The following is a 15,014-nucleotide window of genomic DNA, read 5'->3' as shown; positions in this document are numbered from 1 at the left end:
CCAATCAGAGCGGAAGGAGGGCGGGCGCACCGGCCAATCGGAACGCGGATGGAGGTGAGGGCGGGATGAACGCGGAAAGAGGGGGTGTTCGGGAGAAATCACGTGACAGCCCGCGGGCAAATGGGAGCGGGAGGCGGAACCCGGAAAAGGGACAGGGGGTGTGCGGGCTGTTGCCTGGCAACGCTAAAGGAGGGCGTCACGTGAGGCCCGCGGGGCCAATGGGAGGACGTGAAGAAACCCGGAAGGCGATGCGGGGAGTTGCTTGGCAACGGCAAAGGGCCAACACGTGAGGAGCTCGGGGCCAATGGGGGCGCGCGAAGGCGGAACCCGGAAAGGCTAGTGCGGGGCGTTGCCTGGCAACGCCGAAAGGGACGTCACGTGTCTCCGCTAGGGAGCCAATAGGAGGCGGGGAGGGGCGGTGCCCGCGGTCACGCTGGCGGGACGGGCCAATCGCCGGCGAGGCGGGGGGCGCGGCCTCGGCGCTGTCATGGCGGACGGGGAGCGGTCGCCGCTGCTGCCGCCCGAGGCGGGGCCGGGCCCGGGCGGGGCCGCCGCCGGTGAGGTTCGGGGAAGGGGTGGGGTGGGGGGTGTGGGTGTGGTCGTTGTGGGGGGCCGCGGCTGAGCGACCCCTCCCCTTGTTTCCCCCCTCTCCTTCCAGGCGCTGGCGGGGAGGCCCCGCCCCCGTACTCGCCGCTGGGCAGCCCCGAGGAGGGGGCGGCTCCGGGGGCCGGGGGGGCAGCGGGAGGGCCCGGCGGGGCGGGTCCGCCCGCCGTCACGTGCCGGGTGTGCCAGCGGCCCATCAGCGTCGAGGGCAAAACGCACCAGCACGTGGTGAAGTGCGGGGGGTGCGGGGAGGCCACGGTGAGGGGGCGGGGCCTGGAGGGGGCGGGCGGGGTCGGGAGGGGGCGTGGTCAGAGCGGGAGGGAAGGGGAGGGGTCAAAGTGGCGGGAAGAGGGTGTGGTTGGGTGTGGGAGGGACTTTGAGGGGCGGGGCCTAAAGGGGGCAGGAAAAGGGGTTTGGGGGCGGGGCTTGAAGGGGGAGAGGCCAAAGGGGGTGGGACCACCAGGGTCTAAAGGGGTGTGGCCTTAAGGGGGTGGGGCAAAGGGGGTCTAGAGGGGCGGGGCCTAAAGGGGCGGGGCCTAAGGGGGGTGGCTCAATGGCTGGTCTGGAGGGGTGGGGTTTTGGAGGGGGCGGGACTTGGGTGCGATGGGTGTGGCCTAAGGGGACGGGGCTTACAATGGAGCCTTCTCTCTGGGAATGGGCGGGGCTAAAGTGGGTGGTGGGGTTTTAGGGGGCAGGGCCCTGCCCTGAGGCCACGCCCCCTCCCAAAATTTCGCGCCCACCCCCCTCAGCCAATCCGCACGGCCCCCGGCGGGAAGAAATACGTGCGGTGCCCCTGCAACTGCCTGTTGGTGTGCAGGGCCTCGGCCCAGCGCATCGCCTGCCCACGGCCTTACTGGTCAGACTGGGAGCACTGGGAGGGGCGTGGGAGGCACTGGGAGGGGGCGCTGGGCCACACTGGGCGCACTGGGGGTCACTTTGGGGGGCCACTGGGCCATACTGGGATCATTTTGGGTGTCCCTGGGCCATATTGGGAGCACTGGGAGGTGTCACCGGGCCATACTGGGAGCACTGGGCAGGGTTGCTGGGCCATACTGGGATCACTAGAAGGGGTCACTGGGCCATAATGGGAGCACTAGGAAGGGTCTCTGGGCCATACTGGGATCACAAGGAGGGGTCATTGGGCTGTACTGGGAGCATTTTGGGGGGCCCTGGGCCATACTGGGAGCACTGAGAAGGGTCCCCGGGCCATACTGGGAGCACTGGGCGGGGCCATCGCTCCTCACTGGGATCACCAATCCCCTCCCAGTCTCCCCCAGTCTAACCCAGTTCCCTCCCCCCAGTAAACGCATCATCAACCTCGGCCCGGTGCACTCGGGGGCCCCCAGCCCGGACCCGCCCCCGGGGGGGGTTCGCGTGGCCTGTGCCCACTGCGGGGGGCCCTTCCTGGTGAGCCCCGACCCCCCGGTCACACCCACTCAAACCCCGCCTCCTCTGACCACACCCCTATAAACCCCACCTCCTCTGACCATACCCCTATAAACCCCGCCCCCAATGACCACACCCCTCTAAACCCCACCCCCTCCTGGTCACACCCCTCTAAAACCCACCCTGTCTCAACCACACCCCTCTAAACCCCGCCCCAAATGACCACACCCCTTCCAACCCCCACCCCAATAACCACACCCATCTAAGCCCCACCCCACCCATCTAAATGTCTAAACCACACCCCTCTAAGCCCCTCCCCTTCAGCCACACCCCTCTAAGCCCCTCCCCTGCGACCACACCCTTCTAAGCCCCACCCCTCTCCACAGTGGGCGGAGCTCCCCGACCGCTCCCTGGCCCGGTGCCCCCATTGCCGCAAGGTGTAAGTGGCCCCGCCCCTCTTGGGGGCGTGGTCTCTGTGTGACCCCGCCCCCCTCCTGTTGTGGGCATGCCCCCCCGCCCGGGGACATGACCACGCCCCCTTTGTTGGATGCAGGTCTGCGATTGGCCGGCGGTTCCCACGGCGACGCTGCCTGTGCTGCCTCCTGGGGGCGCTGCTGATGGGCGGGGCCGCCGCGGGGCTCGCGGTGAGGGGCGGGGCCTAAAGAGGAGGGGCCCGGGGGGGCGTGTGGTCTGAAGGGGAGGGGACGGGAGAGGGCGTGGCCTAAAGGGAGGGGCCCAATGGTGCCTCTGGCGCCGGGCGCGGTGGGCGGGGTTTCGGCCGGGTTTAACTGGGATTTAGGCCGGGTTTTACTGGGATTTTGGCCGTGTTTAACTGGGATTTTGCTGGGTTTTGTTGCCATCCAGGCCGGCACGTGGTGGCTCTGGCGCCGGGCGCGGTGGGTCCCGGCGGCCTGGGCGGCGCTGGGGGCGGGGGCGGGGGCGTGTCTGCTCCGCGCGGCCTATTGGGGCTGCGTCAGGGTCAGCCAGCCCCTCCCCCCCCGTGCCTGACCACGCCCACCTCACCCGCGGACACGCCCACCGGGGGAGGCCACGCCCACAGCGCACACCTGGGATATGCCTGGAGCTGGTGGGACACGCCCACTTTTTGTCGGACACGCCCCCCCCTTGGGGGACACGCCCACCCCGACACCTGGGGTGGGTGACCCTTCGGTGGCCCCGCCCCCTTTCGACCTTCCCAAAACTGTGCCACGCCCCCTTGTTTCCCCCAGCATGGCCCCTCCCTGCATGCCCAAAGCCACGCCCCCTTGTACATAAGCCCCGCCCCTCCCCCACACCCCCCTGTATATTATTATTATTTAATTAACAGCCCCGTTAATTAACCTCCCCTGGCGGGGGGGGGCGGGGCCTCACGTGTAAATAAACCCGAAATCGTCGGATTTGCCCCCAAAATTGAGCTTTATTAAAATATATCGGGGCAGGGGAGGGGTCTGTGGGGTGGGGGAGGGGCCTGGGGGGGGGATTTGGCCCCAGTTTGGGGCCGTTTTGGGGCAAATGGGAGGCTAAAGGAGCTGGTGATGTCATCAGAGCCCAGCTCTGGGCGGCTCCAGGCTGAGATTTGGCAGATTTGGGGCCGCTGGGGGGAACTGAAGGCCAATTTGGGCTGATTTTGGGCTGCTTTTACCCTCCTTGGAGCCCAGCCTGCCCCACTCCCGGCCCATCCCCGCCCTGGCACCGGCCCTACAGGGCCAGGTAGGTGCTGATGGGGCAGTGGTCACTCCCTACATGGCCAGGTAAGCAATGATGGGGCAGTGGTCACTCCCTACATGGCCAGGTAAGCAATGATGGGGCAGTGGTCACTCCCTACATGGCCAGGTAGGTGGTGATGGGGCAGTGGTCACTCCCAGGCATGGCCCTACATGGCCAGGTAGGCAGTGATGGGGCAGTGGTCACTCCCTACATGGCCAGGTAGGCAGTGATGGGGCAGTGGTCACTCCCTACATGGCCAGGTAAGCAATGATGGGGCAGTGGTCACTCCCTACATGGCCAGGTAGGCAGTGATGGGGCAGTGGTCACTCCCTACATGGCCAGGTAAGCCGTGATGGGGCAGTGGTCACTCCCTACATGGCCAGATAGGCGGTGATGGGGCAGTGGTCACTCCCGGGCACGGCGCTGCGGATCTTGCTGTCGCACAGGGCCTCGTCCGCCAGGCGCCGGGACAGCACGAAGTAGTCGAGGCGCCAGCCCACGTTGCGGGCGCGGGCGCCGCCCAGGTAGGTCCAGAAGGTGTAGGCGCCGCGCGCCTCGGGGTACAGGCGGCGGAAGGAGTCGACGAAGCCGGCGCCCAGCAGGCGCGAGAAGCCCTCGCGCTCCTGCGGCGTGAAGCCGGCGCTGGCGCGGTTGGAGCCGGGGTGGCACAGGTCGATCTCCTGGTGCGCCACGTTGAGGTCCCCGCAGAGCAGGACGGGTTTCTGGGCGTCCAGGCCCCGCAGGAACTCCAGGAAGGCCGAGTCCCAGCGCAGCCGCGGCTCCAGGCGCACCAGGCCCCGCCCCGCGTTGGGCACGTAGGCGCTGACCACGAAGAGGGACGGGAACTCGGCCGTGATCACCCGGCCCTCCGAGTCGTGCTCAGGGGCTCCTGGGGGGGTAACACAGGGGTTAGGGGGGCTGGGGGGCACTGGGAGGGGATTGGGGGTCACTGGGAGGGACTGGGACAGAGTGGGAGAGACTGGGACAGAGTGGGAGGGACTGGGAGGGGAGTGGGAAGTGATCACTCGGCCCTCCGAGTCATGCTCGGGGGCTCCTGGGGGGGGGTAAAACAGGGGTTAGGGGGGGCTGGGGGGTACTGGGAGGGGATTAGGACAGACTGGGAGAGATTGGGAGGGACTGGAAGGGGATTTATCCCCATTTTGGAGCAGTTTATCCCTGTTTTTGGATACCTGGTGTTATTTTAGCACATATTGGGGTTATTCTGGGGTCTCACCTATGCCGTAGGTGACCTTGAGGGGCTCAGTCTTGGCCAGCAGCCCCACCCCGCTGTAGCCCGGCTTCCCCTCGGCGCTGGCCCAGAACTGGTGGGGCAGCCCCGGCAGCCCCCGGACCTCGGGGGGCACGGAGGGACCCGCACATTTCGTCTCCTGCAGGCACAGAACGTCCGGGGCCTCCTCCTGCACCCACTGCGGGGGCAGAGACCCCGGGGTGAGGGCGGAGACCCCGAAACACGGGGCCAGGACCCCAAAACACAGGGCCAGGACCCCAAAAAATGGGTCTGGGACCCCCCCATAGACCCACGGCTGACCCCCTAGACACCTTCCAGTCCCTCCCAGTCTCCCCCCAGTCCCACCCAGTCCCTCCCACCCCCCCTCAGGCCCACCCTATGCCTTCCCAAACCCCTCCCAGTCCATCCCAGTGCCCCCAGTCCCACCTGGACCTCCCCTTCTTCACCCCCCAGTCCCTCCCAGTGCCCCCAGTGTCCCCAGTCCCACCTGGGCCCCCCCATTCTTGACCCCCAGTCCCTCCCAGTCCCTCCCAGTGCCCCCAGTCCCACCTGGGCCCCCCCTTTCTTGACCCAGGCTCTCAGCCCGTCGACATTCCACGAGGTCACCTTGAGGGTCCAGCGCCGCCCCCCGGGGGTCTCCTCCCGGAGCGGGGGGTCCTCGTACTGGGGGGCGGGGGAGGCCTTGGGCACCTTGGGGGGCACTGGGGGGGGAACGGGGGGGTCAGTGGGGGCACTGGACAGGCTGGGCGGCTCCTGAGGGGTTGTACTGGGTTATAGTGGGTTGTGTTGGGTTGTACTGGGTTGTACTGGGTTATGTTGGGTTGTACTGGGTTTTAGTGGGTTGTATTGGGTTGTACTGAGTTATAGTGGGTTGTGTTGGGTTGTACTGGGGTATACTGGTTTATACTGGTCCGTGCTGGTCACTCACCCCCCTCTCCGTCCTTCGCCGCCTCCTCCTTTTTCCCGCGCTTCGGCATCACCGAGACCACGCCCCTTTCCGGCTTAGGCCGCGCCCCCCTGCACAGAGAGCCAATCACAGCGCGCTTAGGTCCTCAGGCCCGCCCCCCCGGCGCCCCCAGCAGCCAATCAGCGCCCGCCGCCGACACGTGGGCCCGAACCGGAGCCAATCAGGGCCCGAGGGGGCCCGAACCGGAGCCAATCAGCGCCCGCGAGGCCCGGACCGGGGCCAATCAGCGCCCGCCGCTCTCCCGGTTAAACCCGCCCCCCTACCCACGCCGCCTGTCAATCAACCCCCTCCCTCAGCCAATCAGCGCCCGCCGTACCTCATTTCCCCCCCCCTTACCGTTTAACCAATCAGCGCCCGCCGGTCTCCCGGTTAGTCCCGCCTCCCGCTCTCGCAACCAATCAGCGCCCGCCGTACCTCAGCGCTCCCCCCCTCCTCTCCTCTCAGCCAATCGGCGGCCGCCGCGAGCGGCGCGAGCGCTTCCCGCGCGCGGGAACTACTCAATGGAACCGGTGGGCAGCGCGTGGGGAGGGGGGCGTGGCCGGAAGCGGAAACACGAGAGGGGAGGCGGAGTCGCTGTGAGGGGAGGGCGGAAGTTACGTCACGGCGCGGGAGCGAGGAGGAGCGGCGGGAGGAAAACCCGGGAGCTCCGTGACGTCATTTTTTTCGTTCCCGGGGGCCGTGTGACGTCATGCCGACCGTGCTGGGCCTGGAGGGCTCCGCCAACAAGGTGGGCGCGGGGGTCGTGCGGGACGGCGCCGTCCTCAGCAACCGCCGCGCCACCTACGTCACCCCGCCGGGACACGGTGACGTCACGATCCCCTTCACCCCCCCCCCTTGCGTGACGCGAGCGGGACCCCCCCCGTGTGACGTCACGTTGTGCCCCCCTTTCCCCCCCCTCAGGGTTCGCCCCCGGGCCCACCGGGCGGCACCACCGCGAGCGGCTCCTCGGCCTGGTCGGGGCCGCGCTCCGGGACGCGGGAGTGGGGCCGGCCGAGCTCGACGGGGTGGCCTTCACCAAAGGTGGGTGAGAGGGACCCGAAACACCCCTAAAACACCCCAAAACCAGCCCCGGGAGAGGGACGGGTTAGCCTTCACCAAAGGTGGGTGAAAGGGACCCAAAACACCCCTAAAACACCCCAAAAACAGCCCCGGGAGATGGACGGGGTGGCCTTCACCAAAGGTGGGTGAGAGGGACCCAAAACACCCCTAAAACACCCCAAAACCAGCCCTGAAAACACCCCCGGGGAGATGGACGGGGTGACCTTCACCAAAGGTGGGTGAGAGGGACCCAAAACACCCCTAAAACACCCCAAAAACAGCCCCGGGAGATGGACGGGGTGGCCTTCACCAAAGGTGGGTGAGAGGGACCCAAAAAAACCCTAAAACACCCCAAAACCAGCCCCGGGAGAGGGACGGGGTGGCCTTCACCAAAGGTGGGTGAGAGGGACCCAAACCACCCCTAAAACACCCCAAAACCAACCCAGAAACACCCCCTGGCCGCGGTGGCCACGGTAGCCCACACGCTGGCCCAACTGTGGCTGGGGGATGGTTGGGGGGTCCCCGGGGTGTCTGGGGGTTTCCCATGCACCATTTTGGGGTCAGTTACTGTGTTTTTGGTGTCACTGACCCCGTTTTTGGGGTCGCTGACCCCGTTTTCGGGCAGGCCCGGGCATGGGTGCCCCGCTGGCCGTGGTGGCCACGGTGGCCCGCACGCTGGCCCAGCTGTGGGCGCTGCCCCTGCTCGCCGTCAACCACTGCGTGGGGCACATCGAGATGGGGCGGCTGCTCGGGGCCGCCCCCGACCCCGCCGTGCTCTACGTCAGCGGGGGCAACACACAGGTGGGGCCTTGAGGGGGTCTGGAGGGGCTTGGGGTGGATCCCGGGTGGTTTTGGGGTGGTTTTGGGGTGATATCGGGTGACACTGGGGGATATCGGGGTGATTTCAGGTGATTTTGGGGTCGGTTTGGGGTGATTCCAGGTGACATCAGGTGACACTGGGGGATATCAGGTTGCCACCAGGTAATTTCGGGGTGGTTTGGGGTGATATCAGGATGATCCCGGGTGGTTTTGGGGTGGTTTTCAGTGATATTGGGTGATATCGGATGATATGAGATTGATATCAATTGATTGGGGGCAATTTACGAGATTTTTGGGTAATTAATTAGCTGCTGGGGGCAATTAATGAGGTTTTTGGAGCAATAAATGAGTTTTGGGGGTAATGAATGAGGCTTTGGTGGCAATTAATGAGGTTTTTGGGGCAATTAATGAGGTTTCGGGGGTAATCAATGAGGTTTTGGGGGCAATAAATGAGTTTTGGGGGTAATGAATGGGATTTGGGTGTAATTAATGAGACTTTGGGGGTCACTAAGGAGGGTTTGGGGTCACTAAGGAGGGCTTGGGGTCACTAACGAGGGTTTTGGGTAATTAATGACCCCCAGGTGATCTCGTACTCGCGGCGCCGGTACCGGATCCTGGGGGAGACCCTGGACGTGGCCGTGGGGAACTGCATCGACCGCCTGGCCCGGCTGCTGCAGGTCACTAATTAGCGCTAATTAGCGCTGATTAGGGGTTGGGGGCTGACAGGGGGGGTTTGGGGTGATTAACGGGGGTCAGTTGGGGTCTGGGGGGTTCACTGGGGGTAGTTAAGGGGGGTTAATTGGGGTTTGGGGGTTAAATGGGGTTTGGGGGTTAATTGGGGTCCGGGGGTTAATTGGGGGTAATTAACAGGTGTTAATTGAGGTCTGGGGGGGGTGTCTCTGCAGATCCCCAACGACCCCAGCCCCGGGTACAACGTGGAGCAGTTGGCCAAGAGGTGACCCCAAAACTGCCCAGATCGGCCCCAAAACCCACCCTGGGACCCCCCAAACCCCTCTGGGACCCCCCAAACCCCTCTGGGACCCCCCAAACCCCCTCAGAGACCCCCCAAACCCCTCTGGGACCCCCGGAACTCCCCTCTGGGACCCCCCAAACCCCTCTGGGACCCCCAAAACCCCTCTGGGACCCCTGGAACTCCCCTCTGGGACCCCCCAAACCCCTCTGGGACCCCCAAAACCCCTCTGGGACCCCTGGAACTCCCCTCTGGGACCCCCCAAACCCCTCTGGGACCCCCCAAACCCCCTCAGAGACCCCCCAAACCCCTCTGGGACCCCCGAAACTCCCCTCTGGGACCCCCCAAACCCCCTCAGAGACCCCCCCAAACCTCTCTGGGACCCCCCAAACCCCTCTGGGACCCCCCAAACTCCCTCAGAGACCCCCCCAAGCCCCTTAGTGACCCCCCAAACCCCTCAAGGACCCCCCAAACCCTCTCAGGGACCTCCCAAACCCCCTCAGAGACCCCCCAAACCCCTCTGGGACCCCCCAAACCCCTCTGGGACCTCCCCAAACCCCCTCAGAGACCCCCCAAACCCCTCTGGGACCTCCCCAAACCCCTCAAGGACCCCCCAACCCCTCAAGGACCCCCCCAACCCCCCCTGTCCCCCCAGGGGCCGCCGGCTGGTCCCGCTGCCCTACGTGGTGAAGGGTCTCGACGTGTCCTTCTCGGGGCTCCTTTCCCACCTCCAGGTACCCCCAAACCCCCCCTGAGACCCCAAAACACCCCCCGGGACCCTCCAAAACCCCCCCAAAACCCGGGGGGACCCCAGAACACCCCCCTGACCCTCCCTGTGCCCCCCAAAGGCGGTGACCCCAAAGCTGTTGGAGTCGGGGGAGGCGACGCCGGAGGACCTTTGCTTCTCCCTGCAGGTCTGGGGGGGTAATTAACGGGGTTAATTAGGGGGGAATCGGGGTTAATTGGGGGCATTGAGGGGCTTTGGGGTCTAATAGAGAGATTTGGGTGTTAATTAATGGAATTAATTAGGGTTTGGGGGTTAATTGGGGGCGTTGAGGGGCTTTGGGGTCTAATGGAAGGATTTTGGGGGCAATTAATGGGGGTTTTGGGGGGTAATTAATGAGATTTCGGGGCAGTTCAAGGGGGTTTTGGGTGTGGTTTTGGGGGCGATTAATGGGATTTCGGGGCAGTTTGGGGGTTTTTGGGGTCATTTTGTGGGTTTTTGGGGTTGTTTTGAGGGGTTTTGGGGTCGATCTGAGGGTTTCTGGGGTTGTTTTGCGGGTTTTTGGGGTTGTTCTGTGGGTTTTTGGTGTCGATCTGAGGGTTTTTGGGGTCGTTCTGTGGGTTTTTGAGGTCGATTTGACGGTTTTTGGGGTCACTTTGCGGGTTTTTGGGCCTGACCCGGGGTTCCTGTGTCCCCAGGAGACGGTGTTTGCGATGCTGAGCGAGGTCACCGAGCGCGCCCTGGCCCTGACCCGCGCCCGGCACCTCCTGCTCGTGGGCGGCGTGGCCTGTGAGCGGCACCCGAATTCGGGGGGTTGGACCCGGGTTTTGGGGGTTAAACCCAGGTTTTGGGGTTTGCACCCGGATTTTGGGGTTTTGGACCCAAATTCTGGGGGTTTGGACCCAGTTTTTGGGTTCCCTCCCAGGTAACCATCGGCTCCAGGAGATGCTCCAGACCATGTGCAGGGCCCGGGGGGCGGAGCTGTGCCCCACTGACGACAGGTGGGGGCACCTGGGCACACCTGAGGGGGGTGGGACACACCTGGGGGTCACCTGAGGGTCACCTGGGGGCGTGGGGCACACCTGGGTGTCACCTGAGGGTCACCTGGGGGGTCACCTGGACACACCTGGGCACACCTGGGGAGGGTGGGGCACACCTGGACACACCTGAGCATACCTGGGGGCATTGAACACACCTGGGCTGACCTGGGGAGGGCGGGGCACACCTGTGCCCACCTGTGGGCCACACCTGTGCCCCTCCTACTCCCCCCTCCCCCCAGGTACTGCATCGACAACGGCGCCATGATCGCCCAGGCCGGGTGGGAGATGCTGCGGGCGGGGCAGGTGACCGAGCTCAGCCAATCGGGGATCACCCAGAGGTGAGGGGGCGTGGCCAGGTGCACACAGGTGAGGGGGGCGTGGCCCTTAGCCCTCGCCTGTGACCTTTGACCCCTCCAGGTACCGCACGGACGAGGTGGAGGTGACCTGGAGGGACTGAGGGGCAACGAAGGTGGGTTTATTTCATTTTTTATTCTATTTTTATTTTATTTTTATTTTTTAAAAATTTATTTCATTTTTAACCCTCGCGATGTTAATCAACGCCCACAAGCCACGCCCACTCCCCCTCATTTGAATAGCCCCGCCCCTTCCCTTTATAAGGAGCTAATGGGGGACCAGGCCACGCCCAGGAGCGCAGCGACCAATGGGGTTGGCGGGAGGCGGGGCTGTGACCAATGGGAAAGCCGGGGGCGTGGCCTTGCTGAGGGGGGCCGGCGTGCGAGGGCGCGAAGGTCGCAGTCCTTGAGCGGCCCGCGGAGTGATCGCGTCGGTAACTGAGGGGAGATGGCGGCGGGAAGGGCGGGGCGGGGCGGCCGCGTGTTTCCATCCCGGCCAGCGGAGCGATCGCGTCGGTAACTGAGGGGAGATGGCGGCGGGAAGGGCAGGGCGGGGCGGGGGGGCGGTGTGTTTCCATCCCGACCCGCGTTCCCCCCGCCGCCGCCAGCCGCGGGCGAGCGGGGTTTTAGCGGTGTCGCAGAGCAGCGGCGGCTTCTTCTTCACCCGGGGGAGCAGCGGAGGGTTCGGGGCTCCACCGGATTTTGCGGGGTCGTACAAAGGCTCGGGGGTGTTTGGGGGGGATGAAGGCCCGGGACGGTCGCGGCTCTGACCCCGTTTCTCTTCCCTCAGGCGGAGCCGTCGCACCACGAGGATCCCGACTTCGTAAAGCGCCTTTAATTTATATTTCTTAATGGAATTTCTCCTTCTAAAAATTGTTTTCGCGTTTTTATATAGTTGTTCCTTGGTCTTAATCGGTTTTTGGGGTGTTTTTTTGCTTTATTGGAGATTTTTTACCTCAGGAGTTTTACCCACAACTTCCTCCCCCATTTGTCCCACCTTCCCCCTTTGAAAGTCACCTGAACCGTACAGTAAAACATAGATTTATAAACTTTTTTAAACGCGTTCTTCTTGTAGAAAAAAAAGTGCTTGTTTTTATGTATTTTAAATTCATATGTTTTACGTAATAAAAGTTCGTGAGGGGAAGGGGGGTAAAACATGAGGGGAAAGGGCGGGAACTGGTGACAGAGAGAACAAGGTAAAAGGGAACAGGTTGTTATTTTTTCCCCTTCATACAATTCTTATTTCTCTTTCCCCTTGATTTCCTGCCTTTATTTTTAGCTCAGCTTGCCTTTGAAAAAGGAGAGATTTTAAGGTAAAGAACCCGAGAAATAGGTTTAAAAAAAAGTGGAATTAAGGGGAAAAGAGGTTTAAAAAGGATTTAAAAAGAGCGGTTTTGGGCCGCTTTGATCGAACTTTGTCTCATTTGGACCCAACTTTTTGCTGTTTTGGGCCGCTTTGTCCCAGTTTTGGGCCGGTTTGACCCAGTTTTGTCCTGTTTTGACCCAAACTTGTCGTGTTTTGACCCAGGTTTTTCTGGTTTAACCCAATTCCAGCAGCTCGGGGGTTCTGAGGGGGAGGTGGGCGGAGCCAACGGGGGGCGCGGCCTGACCTTAAAGAGGATTAAGGGGGCGTGGCCTGTCCTTAAAAGGCGCCGAGGGGGCGTGGCCTGAAAAGGGCGGGAAGGGGTCCTGAAGGAGGCGGCCATTTTGTGTGGGGCGCTGAGGGGGAGCGGCCGCGCCGCCATCTTGGGTGCGTCCCCTCAGCGAACCGGGAGCGCCGGTGACGGACCGGGGGCGGTGTCCGGGGGCGGTAACCGAGGGCAGGGCCGGGCGGAGACACCGGGGCGAGGGCGGGGCCTCCGCCCTGTCATGGCGGCGCCCGAGGAGGAGGAGGCGGCGGCGGCGGCGGAGGAGGGCGAGGGGGTCGCGGGGGAGGGCGATGAGGCGGCGCTGAGGCGGCTGGAGGTGGGAGAGGGGACCCTCTGAGGGGCTTTAGGGGGAGGGGGGTTATGGGACCCTTTTTGGGGGGGTTATGGAGCGCTAGGAGCCATTTGAGGGGGGTCTGGGCTCCTTTTGGGGGGTATTTGGGGATCTGAGACCCCCCTTTGTGGGGGTTGGAGCCTCTTTAGGGGGGGGATTAATGGGGGGCGTTTGTGGGGCTGAGACCCCATTTGAGGGGGGTTGAGCCTCTTTTGAGGGGTATGGGGGTATTTGGGGGGGCTGAGACCCCTTTGAGGGTGTGTGACCACCTTTGGGGGTGGGATCCTCTTTTGGGGGGAATTAGGGGGCTGAGACCCCCTTTGTGGGGGCGGGATCCTCTTTAGGGTGGGCTGGGACCGTTTTAGGTGGATTTTGTGGTGTTTCACGGGGCGGGACCCCCTTGGAAGGAGTTTGGAAGGGCTGGGACCCCTTTTGGGGAGTTCTAGGGGAAACAGAACCTTTATGGGGGTGGATTAGACCCCCCTTTTGGGGGCTGTCGGAGGGTTTGGGGGTCATTTGGGGTCTGGGCCCCCTGTGAGGGGGGTTTTGGGGCCTCTCTGACCCATTTTTCCCCCCCTGCAGGCCCTGGTGACAGACCTCTATCGATTTCGGGACAGTCTGACCCCCCATGACCCCAACAATGACCCCAAGAGTGACCCCAAAAGTGACCCCAAACATGACCCTGACGACCCCTTGGTGGCAGAGATGGAGAAGACGCTGAAGCTGATGGAGGAGATCCAGGGTGAGCACTGGGAGAGACTGGGCGGGCACTGGGAGGGGTTTGGGGGGCACTGGGAGGGACTGGGATGGGTTTGGGGGACACTAGGAGGGACTGGGATGGGATTGGGGAGCACTGGGAGGGAGTGGGATGGAATTGGAGGGCACTGAGAGGGACTGGGAAAGGACTGGGATGGGATTGGGGAGCACTGGGAGGGACTGGGATGGGTTTGGAGGACACTGGGAGTGACTGGGATGGGATTGGGGGGCACTGGGAGGGAGTGGGAAAGGACTGGGAGGGGTTTGGGGGGCATTGGGAGGGACTGGGATGGGATTGGGGGGCACTGGGAGGGAGTGGGAGGGCACTGGGAGGAGTTTGGGAGGTACTGGGAGGGGTTTGGGCAGAACGGGGAGGGGATTTGGGGACACTTTGGGGGCACTGGGAGAGGAACTGGGGGGCACTGGGAGGGACTGGGAGGCCCCCCCAACGCCCACTCCCCCTGGCCTTGGCCACACCCCCTGTTCATGGCCACGCCGCCCTGACTGTGGCCCCGCCCCCAGTGTCCCCCGAGGGGCGTGGCCGGGCGCTGGTGCTCCGCGCACGTGCGTTGGGCGTGGCCCCGGCGGTGGGCGGGGCCCGGGCGGAGCAGGCGCTCGGCCACGCCCTCAAACTGGACCCGGCACTGGGAGCGGCCTGGAGGCAACTGGGGGAGCACCGGTGGGCGCGGGGGGACCTCCGGGGGGCTCGAGATGCCTTCGGGGGGGCCCTGCAGCAGGTCAGGGGGGGGCTTGGGGTGGGGAGGGGTCCTGGGAGGGGTTAATGGGGATTATTGGGTCCTGGGGGGGAGGAAAGGTCCTGGGGGGGAGGAAAGGCCCTGGGGGGTCACTGGTGGGGGTTATGGGGCTGGGAGGGGTCCTGAGGGGGGTTAATGGGGGTCAGGGGGCTGGGGAGGGGTCCTGGGGGGTCACTGTGAGGGGGGAGTTATGGGAGAGCTTTGGGGTCTCTTGGGGTGGTTTTTGGGGGGGTTTTGGGATGGATTTCAGGGGGTTCAAGGAGATCCCAGAGGGAGGGTCAGGGAGAGCCCGGGGTGGGTCTGGGGGTCCCCACAGCCCCCCACTGTCCCACAGGGGGAGGACCCCGAGGCCCGGGGTGGGTCTGGGGGTCCCCACAGCCCCCCAGTTCCCCCATTGTCCCACAGAGGGAGGACCCCGAGGCCCGGGGTGGGTCAGGGGTCCCCGCAGCCCCCCGGTGATGTTGTTGTCCCACAGGGGGAGGACCCCGAGGCCCGGCGGCTCCTGTCCATGGCCCTGCGGGCGGGGGGCGGCCCCGAGGGGGCCGGGGGGGGCCCGCAGGGGGCGGGGCCCTGCGCGGGGGGCGGGGCCCTGCGGGAGAGCCTGGCCCAGGCCGAGGCGGCCGTGAGGTGTGACCCCCGAGATGGACAGTCCTGGTGTGAGTGAGGG

The 15,014-nt window shown here is 64.6% G+C and overlaps 4 protein-coding genes across 12 annotated transcripts; 3 read left to right on the top strand and 1 right to left on the bottom strand.

The window, feature by feature from the left end:
* Nucleotides 1-65: 65 nt before the first annotated feature.
* PIP4P1 (phosphatidylinositol-4,5-bisphosphate 4-phosphatase 1) lies at nucleotides 66-3,399 on the top strand. Its single transcript, XM_051775211.1, has 8 exons — nucleotides 66-200; nucleotides 392-557; nucleotides 659-861; nucleotides 1,353-1,459; nucleotides 1,905-2,010; nucleotides 2,376-2,428; nucleotides 2,543-2,633; nucleotides 2,854-3,399. Exons 1-8 carry the CDS (start codon nucleotides 66-68, stop codon nucleotides 2,995-2,997), a joined length of 1,005 nt encoding a protein of 334 aa, XP_051631171.1. The 3' UTR covers nucleotides 2,998-3,399.
* Nucleotides 3,400-3,440: 41 nt separating this feature from the next.
* On the bottom strand, nucleotides 3,441-6,477 carry APEX1 (apurinic/apyrimidinic endodeoxyribonuclease 1). Of its 9 annotated transcripts, none has more exons than XR_007901554.1 (7): nucleotides 6,249-6,477; nucleotides 5,874-5,962; nucleotides 5,495-5,646; nucleotides 4,931-5,123; nucleotides 4,080-4,585; nucleotides 3,875-3,956; nucleotides 3,769-3,781 (listed from the first exon to the last, which is right to left on the bottom strand). XR_007901554.1 is itself a non-coding variant. In XM_051775200.1 (6 exons), the coding sequence occupies exons 2-6, from the start codon at nucleotides 5,920-5,922 to the stop codon at nucleotides 4,027-4,029; spliced, it is 912 nt and encodes a 303-aa protein (XP_051631160.1). In that variant the 5' UTR covers nucleotides 5,923-5,962; nucleotides 6,249-6,477; the 3' UTR covers nucleotides 3,441-4,026. The 9 variants fall into 9 exon arrangements, 7 of the variants coding, with proteins under 7 accessions (XP_051631160.1, XP_051631162.1, XP_051631163.1 ...); XR_007901555.1 differs by lacking the exon at nucleotides 3,769-3,781 and adding an exon at nucleotides 3,810-3,826 and having other exon boundaries at nucleotides 3,879-3,956; XM_051775200.1 differs by having other exon boundaries at nucleotides 3,441-4,038.
* A 13-nt stretch (nucleotides 6,478-6,490) lies between these two features.
* OSGEP (O-sialoglycoprotein endopeptidase) lies at nucleotides 6,491-11,905 on the top strand. Its single transcript, XM_051775198.1, has 12 exons — nucleotides 6,491-6,715; nucleotides 6,813-6,932; nucleotides 7,576-7,751; nucleotides 8,351-8,446; nucleotides 8,675-8,724; nucleotides 9,395-9,473; nucleotides 9,588-9,653; nucleotides 10,162-10,252; nucleotides 10,389-10,464; nucleotides 10,743-10,841; nucleotides 10,921-10,972; nucleotides 11,647-11,905. Exons 1-11 carry the CDS (start codon nucleotides 6,601-6,603, stop codon nucleotides 10,958-10,960), a joined length of 1,008 nt encoding a protein of 335 aa, XP_051631158.1. The 5' UTR covers nucleotides 6,491-6,600; the 3' UTR covers nucleotides 10,961-10,972; nucleotides 11,647-11,905.
* Nucleotides 11,906-12,713: 808 nt separating this feature from the next.
* On the top strand, nucleotides 12,714-15,003 carry TTC5 (tetratricopeptide repeat domain 5; the record flags this gene model as incomplete). Its single annotated transcript, XM_051775210.1, has 4 exons — nucleotides 12,714-12,821; nucleotides 13,419-13,578; nucleotides 14,115-14,329; nucleotides 14,823-15,003. Coding segments are annotated over exons 1-4 (652 nt in total), but the record flags the coding sequence as incomplete, so codon positions are not given.
* Nucleotides 15,004-15,014: the final 11 nt, after the last annotated feature.

The sequence above is a fragment of the Manacus candei genome, unplaced genomic scaffold, assembly GCF_025592945.1.
Source record: "Manacus candei isolate 608988 ecotype Guabito, Panama unplaced genomic scaffold, ASM2559294v1 h1tg000264l, whole genome shotgun sequence".
NCBI classification, from domain to species: domain Eukaryota; kingdom Metazoa; phylum Chordata; class Aves; order Passeriformes; family Pipridae; genus Manacus; species Manacus candei.
Note: the sequence above shows the minus strand (reverse complement) of the source record. Positions and strands in the feature narration are given on the sequence as shown.

Excerpts from the sequence above, each read along its gene's own strand:
- PIP4P1 (XM_051775211.1), top strand. The coding sequence starts at position 66 with ATGAACGCGGAAAGAGGGGGTGTTCGGGAGAAATCACGTGACAGCCCG. Across the intron at positions 558-658 it reads CCCGGGCGGGGCCGCCGCCG|GCGCTGGCGGGGAGGCCCCG; the intron begins GTGAGGTTCGGG and ends CTCTCCTTCCAG. Across the intron at positions 2,429-2,542 it reads TGCCCCCATTGCCGCAAGGT|GTCTGCGATTGGCCGGCGGT; the intron begins GTAAGTGGCCCC and ends TGTTGGATGCAG.
- APEX1 (XM_051775200.1), bottom strand. The coding sequence starts at position 5,922 with ATGCCGAAGCGCGGGAAAAAGGAGGAGGCGGCGAAGGACGGAGAGGGG. Across the intron at positions 5,124-5,494 it reads TCAAGAAAGGGGGGGCCCAG|TGGGTGCAGGAGGAGGCCCC; the intron begins GTGGGACTGGGG and ends CTGCCCCCGCAG. Across the intron at positions 4,586-4,930 it reads CAAGGTCACCTACGGCATAG|GAGCCCCTGAGCACGACTCG; the intron begins GTGAGACCCCAG and ends TTACCCCCCCAG.
- OSGEP (XM_051775198.1), top strand. The coding sequence starts at position 6,601 with ATGCCGACCGTGCTGGGCCTGGAGGGCTCCGCCAACAAGGTGGGCGCG. Across the intron at positions 7,752-8,350 it reads TCAGCGGGGGCAACACACAG|GTGATCTCGTACTCGCGGCG; the intron begins GTGGGGCCTTGA and ends AATGACCCCCAG. Across the intron at positions 8,725-9,394 it reads GTGGAGCAGTTGGCCAAGAG|GGGCCGCCGGCTGGTCCCGC; the intron begins GTGACCCCAAAA and ends CTGTCCCCCCAG.